At 51.2% G+C, this 9,301-nt stretch overlaps 1 protein-coding gene and 1 long non-coding RNA gene across 2 annotated transcripts in view; one reads left to right on the top strand and one right to left on the bottom strand.

Annotated features, from left to right (window-relative positions):
• Positions 1 to 1,469, bottom strand: part of LOC123962574 — a 3,219-nt gene extending 1,750 nt beyond the window's left edge. The window contains exon 1 of the long non-coding RNA XR_006822996.1: positions 1,205 to 1,469. This is a non-coding gene — a long non-coding RNA (uncharacterized LOC123962574). The remainder of the gene's footprint in view (positions 1 to 1,204) is intronic.
• The window catches only part of LOC123962558 (suppressor of cytokine signaling 7-like), a 14,232-nt gene continuing 5,866 nt past the window's right edge, over positions 936 to 9,301 (top strand). Inside the window, exons 1-6 of the mRNA XM_046038741.1 lie at positions 936 to 3,085; positions 3,769 to 3,830; positions 6,761 to 6,865; positions 6,985 to 7,122; positions 8,502 to 8,641; positions 8,731 to 8,899. Of these exons, the coding sequence (XP_045894697.1) occupies positions 1,353 to 3,085; positions 3,769 to 3,830; positions 6,761 to 6,865; positions 6,985 to 7,122; positions 8,502 to 8,641; positions 8,731 to 8,899 (2,347 nt within the window). The 5' untranslated portion in view covers positions 936 to 1,352. The remainder of the gene's footprint in view (positions 3,086 to 3,768; positions 3,831 to 6,760; positions 6,866 to 6,984; positions 7,123 to 8,501; positions 8,642 to 8,730; positions 8,900 to 9,301) is intronic.

Consider the following 9,301-nt stretch of genomic DNA (forward strand, 5'->3'; position numbering starts at 1 on the left):
AATCCCCCCCCCCCCCCCCCCCGGTGGCCGCAGCTGGAACTACAGCAGATTCATTCACTGATCCATCTGTTTAAAGAGGTTTTTACTCCACCATCAGTACTCAATATTACTACTACTGATCATTACACTTACATATCATCTATTTATATTTTTACATTTATATATTTCTTTATGTTCTACTTTACTAACTTTCTATCATTATTTCTATTCCTTTCATGCCTCGATGTGACAACTGTGACACAACAAAATAATAATAATGTAAAAAATGTAAAGCGTTACAACAAAGATAAAACCCCCCCGCAATTTTAAAGAATAAAAAAATTAAATACATTTATGAAATAAAAAAATAAAATACAAAACTCACAAATTCAAAAATATATTCAAATAAATAATTATGATAATAAAAATCTAAAATAAAAAGATCATTTGGTAAAACGTATCGAAAATATAAAAATACATTTTAATAAATTGATTCTGTTTTTGATAGAGAAGTCATTCAGTCCCCAGCAGCTGATCTCAGAGCAGCGTTGGACTTGAAATCCAATAGCGTCTCTCCGCGCGGGTTCGAACCTGCTCACAGCGATGAGTTCCGTACCGGAAGTGACGTTTTGATCGAGTTCAGTTGACCCGAGGACACCCGAAGAAGAAACTGACGCATCTTAAGCAGAATGTATTTATTTATTTATATTTGTCATTTTCTCAGCTGAAGGTTTCACAGTTCAAAAAGAAGATAAATTCAAAGCTTTACAAAGAAAAACACGAAACATTAATGAAATAATAAAAAGTCACAAATTCAAGAATTTGATCAAATAAAAAATAAAATAAAATATTTGTTTGAGAAATTGCTGAGCAGATTAATCGATATTTGTTGATGTAAACTGTTATAATAAGATTATTGATTAGAGCGGCTACACGTGCACGCGCAGAGAGAGGGAGAGAGGGGGGCGGTAGAGAGACCTCCGGTAGTGACGGAGGCTCTCCGTTACCGGGAAGTGTCGGATGGAGCTTTCGGTTTCGGGGTCCGTCGTTCAAAGAGAGCCGAGCCTCCGTTTATCAATCAGCTGATCGATCACTGATGCCTCCGCGCGCCGCCTCCCGGGAGGATGAGTCGGTAGGAGGCTAACGGCGAGCTAACGTTACCGGCCCGGTCTCTCATGTCTTTTCGTGTTTTCACGTCGTTAGCAGCGTTCAGCGGAGCCCTTACCGAACCGGTCCGGACCTCCAGCGGCTGTCGGTCGGTGCCCGGTTACCGGGAGGATGCAGCAGCTAGCCGCCGTTAGCTCCGCTGTTTATTTATATAGCCGTTATGTAAGAGCCCGATTAGCAGCGCGAGCTAACGTTAGCCTGCCGTGATGAATGACGCGCAACAAGAAATGTCTCCGGACTTCGTCCTGATGCGGCTCGTGTCCGCGGCGGAGTACGACCGGCTGGACGAGCCCGACGACCTGAGGTCCGGGAGCGGCGGGTTCGGGCCCGTGAAATCGGTGCTGGGTCACCGGAGCGGCGGGTTCGATGTGGACCCCGGCAGCCCCGCAGGAGGCCTCGGCTCGGCCTCCCCGCACTACAGCTCCCCGCTCCCCGGGAAAGGAGAGCTGGACGGCGGGCTGCTGCTGACGCAGGCCCCGCCGGGCTCCGAGGCGCCGCTGTCCCCGCCGCCGCCGGAGGACTTTGCCGTAGCGGCCCAGCGCTTTGTGGACTACCCGGGGCCGCACGGCTCGGGCGGGCACGGTTCGAGGGCGCAGCTGATGGTGTTTCAGAACCTGCTCCGATCCGGAGACCGGATCCTGGAGTGCGGACTGGAGCAGCCGCCCGGCTTCCTCCAGGAGGAAGCGGAGAGACAGAGACAGCAGCTGGACTCTGGACCAGGTACCGGTCCCGGTAGCACAACAGCCGGCCCTGGGGGCGGGAAGGACCAGAACTCTAACTGCATCCCCTCTGCAGAGGAGAACCTGCAGCCGCAGCAGTCGCAGCTCCTCCAGTGGCACCCGGTCCTCACGCTGTCCAGGGGGTCTGACGGATCCCAAACTCCCCAGCAGGGTGTCCCGGTTCTGGACTCTGAGTCCGGGTCAGTCCTGTGCCACCGACATCGCCTTCTGACAGACCGACTGGCTAAATGGCCCCCGGGCCTGCTGGACCAAGCCCTGCGTCTGGGCCTGCTGGAACCCAGGAAGAACTGCTCCGCCGGAGGGGAGGACCCGGTTCTGGCTCTGGCCCGGAGGCTGGGTCAGCTGGGTGAGGGGAGGGAGGGAGGAGGCGGTGAGATGGTGCTCCCCCTCCCTCGCTGCTCTTGTCACAGCGTTCTGTCCTCGGGGACGGGGGGGCCCGGCGAGGACCCGAGTGAGACCAGCGATGCCCTGCTGGTTCTGGAAGGTCTGGGTTCTGAAGAGGTGGGAAGGTTGGGGGAGGGAGGGGACCAGGATGTAGTGGACATGGGGGACGCTGAGAAAGGGGAGAGGGTGGGGGGAGTCAGTGGGGGGGCGGGAGCGGTGTTCTCCAGCGGGACTCTGAGTGGTCTGATGCGGCAGGTCCACAGACTGGCGGAGGAGGCCGGGGTCTGCACCGACCAGAACTGCCGGTCCTCACTGGCGGTCCTCGGTGCCGCGGTGTCCCTCCCCCCCGTCGTCAGCGGCACCAGCCCCTGCCCGTACCCCCCGGCCCCTCAGGCTGCAGCGACCCCTTGCAGTCTCCAGCTGTCCCCCGACCCTCTCCCGTCCTCCACCCCCGACCCGAGTCCCCGTGCCCCGCACCAGCACCAGTCCCGCTCCCAGCCCCAGAGCCGGGCCACCACCCCCAAACTTGGCGTGGCCTCTGGAGGAGCCGGCCGGTGCGCCTCCCCCTTGGTGGTCCTCGAGGGGGAGGCGGGAGGGGGGAGGGAGGGGGAGAAGACGACGCCGCGAGGGAAGTCGAGGAAGGCCGGGTCCCTGAAGGTCCGGCTCAGCAAGCTGTTCAGAACCAAGAGTTCCAGCGGGGGGTCGGGGGGGCTGCTGGACAAGAGGCCGTCCCTGGCGTCGTCCACCTCGTCCGGGGGGAGTCTGCTGGACGTGTGGGGGTCCACCTGCAGCAACACGGACCAGGACAGCAGCAGGTAGGAGCCCCTCATCGATTATTAACATTCTCTTGATCGATTGGATGCTGAGATAAATCCAGCTCTAACAACGACAGGGGGTGGACAAAATAACAGGAACACCTTAAAGGACCGGTTCACTGGTTCTGGCTGTGAATGTTCCCTCATTGAAGTCGCTCAGCTGACCGGACCACGTTGCTGCAGAACAATGATTTAAATGTTCAGCTGTTTTTGTTTGAGTTGATTCATTTTAATGTAAAAGTTTTAACCTTTTTATTTATTCTTAAAGTTGTATTATTTTAATAACGTTAGCTTTACTCATGCGGCAGAAACTTTTATCGAAAGAGACGTACATTTGATTGTAGGTCAGAACTCGGGGAACATTCTTGATGCGGAGCCTGTAGGTCATAACTTAGGGAACAATCTCGAACGGCGCCTATAGGTCATAACTTAGGGAAATTGTCTATGCGGAGCCTGTAGGTCAGAACTCGGGGAACATTGACATTATTTCTTCATGACTCATAAGGCCTCATCAGGTGAGTTGTTCCTGAAGCGGCGGCTGTGAGCAGGTGTGAGGCCTGAAGCCTGTCAGAGTGTTCACGTGTTAAGGTGTCAGTTAGAGGCGCTGTGATTGGCTCAGGTGCAACAGGTGTCAGGTGACGCTGCCTCTCAGGTAACGTCTGTGATCCTGTGTTTGTCTCCAGGCTGCAGGTGTCCAGACCTCACAGTGCCTTCTCTCCGGTGCCCTTCACTCCTGCTTTCACCGGTAAGAGCTCGTGTGTGTGTGTGTGTGTGTGTGTGTGTGTGTGTGTGTGTGTGAGACACCAGGTGAGGTATTTTTACCTGACTTTGTCTCTCAGGTGTTTTAAGGAACACAGCAGCTTCAGTGCTGCTGAGACATCAGAGTTAAAGCCACCTGAAAGCACGTTTGGATGGAAACACCTGTAGTAGTGCTGTAGTAGTCCTGTAGTAGTAGTACAGTGGTAGTGCTGTAGTAGTACAGTGGTAGTGCTGTAGTAGTACAGTGGTAGTGCTGTAGTAGTACAGTGGTAGTGCTGTAGTAGTCCTGTAGTAGTAGTACAGTAGTAGTGCTGTAGTAGAACAGTGGTAGTGCTGTAGTAGTGCTGTAGTAGTCCTGTAGTAGTAGTACAGTAGTAGTGCTGTAGTAGTACAGTGGTAGTGCTGTAGTAGTACAGTGGTAGTGCTGTAGTAGTGCAGTGGTAGTGCTGTAGAAGTACAGTGGTAGTGCTGTAGTAGTACAGTGGTAGTGCTGTAGTAGTACAGTGGTAGTGCTGTAGTAGTGCTGTAGTAGTACAGTGGTAGTGCTGTAGAAGTACAGTGGTAGTGCTGTAGTAGTACAGTGGTAGTGCTGTAGTAGTGCTGTAGTAGTACAGTGGTAGTGCTGTAGAAGTACAGTGGTAGTGCAGTAGTAGTACAGTGGTAGTGCTGTAGTAGTACAGTGGTAGTGCTGTAGAAGTACAGTGGTAGTGCTGTAGTAGTGCTGTAGTAGTACAGTGGTAGTGCTGTAGTAGTACAGTGGTAGTGCTGTAGTAGTACAGTGGTAGTGCAGTAGTAGTACAGTGGTAGTGCTGTAGTAGTACAGTGGTAGTGCTGTAGAAGTACAGTGGTAGTGCTGTAGTAGTGCTGTAGTAGTACAGTGGTAGTGCTGTAGTAGTACAGTGGTAGTGCTGTAGTAGTACAGTGGTAGTGCAGTAGTAGTACAGTGGTAGTGCTGTAGTAGTACAGTGGTAGTGCTGTAGAAGTACAGTGGTAGTGCTGTAGTAGTGCTGTAGTAGTACAGTGGTAGTGCTGTAGTAGTACAGTGGTAGTGCTGTAGTAGTACAGTGGTAGTGCAGTAGTAGTACAGTGGTAGTGCTGTAGTAGTACAGTGGTAGTGCTGTAGAAGTACAGTGGTAGTGCTGTAGTAGTGCTGTAGTAGTACAGTGGTAGTGCTGTAGTAGTACAGTGGTAGTGCTGTAGTAGTACAGTGGTAGTGCAGTAGTAGTACAGTGGTAGTGCTGTAGTAGTACAGTGGTAGTGCTGTAGAAGTACAGTGGTAGTGCTGTAGTAGTGCTGTAGTAGTACAGTGGTAGTGCTGTAGTAGTGCTGTAGTAGTGCTGTAGTAGTGCTGTAGTAGTGCTGTAGTAGTACAGTGGTAGTGCTGTAGTAGTACAGTGGTAGTGCTGTAGTAGTACAGTGGTAGTGCTGTAGTAGTACAGTGGTAGTGCTGTGGTAGTACAGTGGTAGTGCTGTGGTAGTGCTGTAGTAGTGCTGTGGTAGAACAGTGGTAGTACAGTGGTAGTGCTGTAGTAGTGCTGTGGTAGTGCTGTAGTAGTACAGTGGTAGTGCAGTAGTAGTACAGTGGTAGTGCTGTAGTAGTACAGTGGTAGTGCTGTAGTAGTGCTGTAGTAGTGCTGTAGTAGTGCTGTAGTAGTGCTGTAGAAGTACAGTGGTAGTGCTGTAGTAGTCCAGTGGTAGTGCTGTAGTAGTACAGTAGTAGTAGTACAGTAGTAGTGCTGTAGAAGTACAGTAGTAGTGCTGTGGTAGTGCTGTAGAAGTACAGTGGTAGTGCAGTAGTAGTGCTGTGGTAGTGCTGTAGAAGTACAGTAGTGGTGCTGTAGAAGTACAGTAGTAGTACAGTGGTAGTGTTGTAGTAGTGCTGTAGTAGTACAGTGGTAGTGCTGTAGTAGTACAGTGGTAGTGCTGTAGAAGTACAGTGGTAGTGCTGTAGTAGTGCTGTAGTAGTACAGTGGTAGTGCTGTAGTAGTGCTGTAGTAGTGCTGTAGTAGTACAGTAGTAGTGCTGTAGTAGTACAGTGGTAGTGCTGTAGTAGTGCTGTGGTAGTGCTGTAGAAGTACAGTGGTAGTGCTGTAGAAGTACAGTGGTAGTGCTGTAGAAGTGCTGTAGTAGTGCTGTAGTAGTACAGTGGTAGTGCTGTAGTAGTGCTGTAGTAGTACAGTGGTAGTGCTGTAGTAGTGCTGTGGTAGTGCTGTAGAAGTACAGTGGTAGTGCTGTAGAAGTACAGTGGTAGTGCTGTAGTAGTGCTGTAGTAGTGCTGTAGAAGTACAGTGGTAGTGCTGTGGTAGTGCTGTGGTAGTGCTGTAGTAGTACAGTGGTAGTGCTGTAGTAGTGCTGTAGTAGTGCTGTAGAAGTACAGTGGTAGTGCTGTAGTAGTGCTGTGGTAGTGCTGTAGTAGTACAGTGGTAGTGCTGTAGTAGTGCTGTAGTAGTGCTGTAGAAGTACAGTGGTAGTGCTGTAGTAGTACAGTGGTAGTGCTGTAGTAGTGCTGTGGTAGTGCTGTAGTAGTGCTGTGGTAGTGCTGTAGTAGTGCTGTGGTAGTGCTGTAGTAGTACAGTGGTAGTGCTGTAGTAGTGCTGTGGTAGTGCTGTAGTAGTACAGTGGTAGTGCTGTAGTAGTGCTGTAGAAGTACAGTGGTAGTGCTGTAGTAGTACAGTGGTAGTGCTGTAGTAGTGCTGTAGTACAGTGTGTATTACTGCTGAGCTCCTTCCTCATTTTACAGTTTTTTTATCTGTTGTCATGGCGACCACGGGTAAACAGCAGAAATAGACCAATCACATGACAGAGGCGTGGCGACCGGGAACACTGCCGTTCCTTCTTCCTCTATATTTCTTCTTCTTGTGCGTCTGAACACTAACACTTCTTCTTCTCTGCTAACACCTGCCTGTGTGTGTCCAGGTGAGACGGTGTCTCTGGTTGATGTGGATATTTCTCGGAGGGGGGGGAACTCTATTCACCCCCCGACCCCTCCCCCCCCGCCCAGACGGAGCCTCAGCCTGCTCGGTACTTTTCTCCTTCTTCTTCTTCTTTGTGTTGTCACTTCCTGTCTCCTGACCCCGCCCCCTGCAGGTGTGTCACTCAGGTGAAAGCTTCACGTCTTTCTGTCTCTTCTTGGTCTCCAGATGATTTCGGGGTTCCTCCCCAGCAGCAGGGTCCCTTCATGGAGCGCAGCGTGGGGGCCTCCATGCAGTCCCTGCCCCCCCGGCCGCTGGTCCTGCCCACCTCCCTCAGCACCATCCAGCACAGCCTGAGCCTCAACGGTGACACACACACACTGACACACACACACTGAGACACAGACACACACACACTGAGACACAGACACACACACACTGAGACACAGACACACACTGAGACACACACACTGAGACACACACACACACTGAGACACACACACACACTGAGACACACACACACACACACACACACACACTGAGACACACACACTGACACACACACACACTGAGACACACACACTGACACACACACACACACACACTGAGACACACACACTGAGACACACTGAGACACACACACTGAGACACACACTGAGACACACACTGAGACACACACACACACACACACTGAGACACAGACACACACACACACTGAGACACAGACACACACTGAGACACTGAGACACAGACACACACACACTGAGACACAGACACACACTGAGACACTGAGACACAGACACACACACACTGAGACACAGACACACACTGAGACACAGACACACACTGAGACACACACACACTGACACACACACACTGAGACACACACACTGACACACACACACTGAGACACACACACTGACACACACACACACACTGAGACACACTGAGACACACACACACACACACTGAGACACACTGAGACACACTGAGACACACACTGAGACACACACACACTGAGACACACACACACACTGAGACACACACACACACTGAGACACAGACACACACTGAGACACAGACACACACACACTGAGACACAGACACACACTGAGACTGAGACACAGACACACACACACTGAGACACAGACACACACTGAGACACACACTGAGACACAGACACACACACTGAGACACAGACACACACACACACACTGAGACAAACACACACACACACAAACTGAGACACACACACACACACTGAGACACAGACACACACACACACAAACTGAGACACACACACACAAACTGAGACACAGACACACACACTGAGACACAGACACACACACTGAGACACAGACACACACACTGAGACACAGACACACACTGAGACACACAGACACACACTGAGACACACACACACACACACACACACTGAGACACAGACACACACACACACACACTGAGACACAGACACACACACACACAAACTGAGACACAGACACACACACACTGAGACACAGACACACACACACTGAGACACAGACACACACACACACACACTGAGACACAGACACACACACACACACACACTGAGACACACACACACTGAGACACACACACACTGAGACACAGACACACACACACACACACACACTGAGACACACTGAGACACACAAGTTCCAGGTTTCAGGTGTGGCCCTGCAGGTAAGTGTCGGACTAACCGCCGCTTCCTGTGTGTTCAGACACCTTCTTGCGAGGATTACCGAGGCCGGTCCCTCTGCGTCCCGACGGGCAGCACCCCCCGCCCCGACTTGTCCCCCGCTGCCCCCTTGGGCGACCTGACGCCGGCAGCTTCGCCACCAGCCTCAGAGAGCTGGAGAAGGTACAGGCCCCGGGGCCACAGACACTTTGGATGAACTCGATTTATTGCTGAGGGGGCAGAGCTCACCTGTGTGTGTGTGTGTGTTTCAGTGTGGTTGGTACTGGGGCCCGATGAACTGGGAGGATGCTGAGATGAAGCTGAAGGGGAAACCGGACGGGTCGTTTCTGGTCCGGGACAGTTCTGACCCGCGGTACATTCTGAGTCTGAGCTTCAGGTCGCAGGGGGTCACACACCACACACGCATGGAGCACTACAGAGGTAACACACGCATCACTTCCTGTGTCCCATACAGTATCTCTCAAAAGTGAGTCCACCCCTCACATTGTTGTGAATATCTGATTCTATCTTTTCATGTTTCAACACTGAAGAAATTACACTTTGCTACAATGTAAAGTAGTGAGCGTGCAGCTTGTATAACAGTGAAAAGTAGTGAGCGTGCAGCTTGTATAACAGTGTAAAGTAGTGAGCGTGCAGCTTGTATAACAGTGAAAAGTAGTGAGCGTGCAGGTTGTATAACAGTGTAAAGTAGTGAGCGTGCAGCTTGTATAACAGTGTAAAGTAGTGATCGTGCAGCTTGTATAACAGTGAAAAGTAGTGAGCGTGCAGCTTGTATAAAAGTGTAAAGTAGTGAGCGTGCAGCTTGTATAACAGTGAAAAGTA

This window comes from Micropterus dolomieu, linkage group LG02, assembly GCF_021292245.1.
Source record: "Micropterus dolomieu isolate WLL.071019.BEF.003 ecotype Adirondacks linkage group LG02, ASM2129224v1, whole genome shotgun sequence".
In the NCBI taxonomy this organism is placed as follows: Eukaryota; Metazoa; Chordata; class Actinopteri; order Centrarchiformes; family Centrarchidae; genus Micropterus; species Micropterus dolomieu.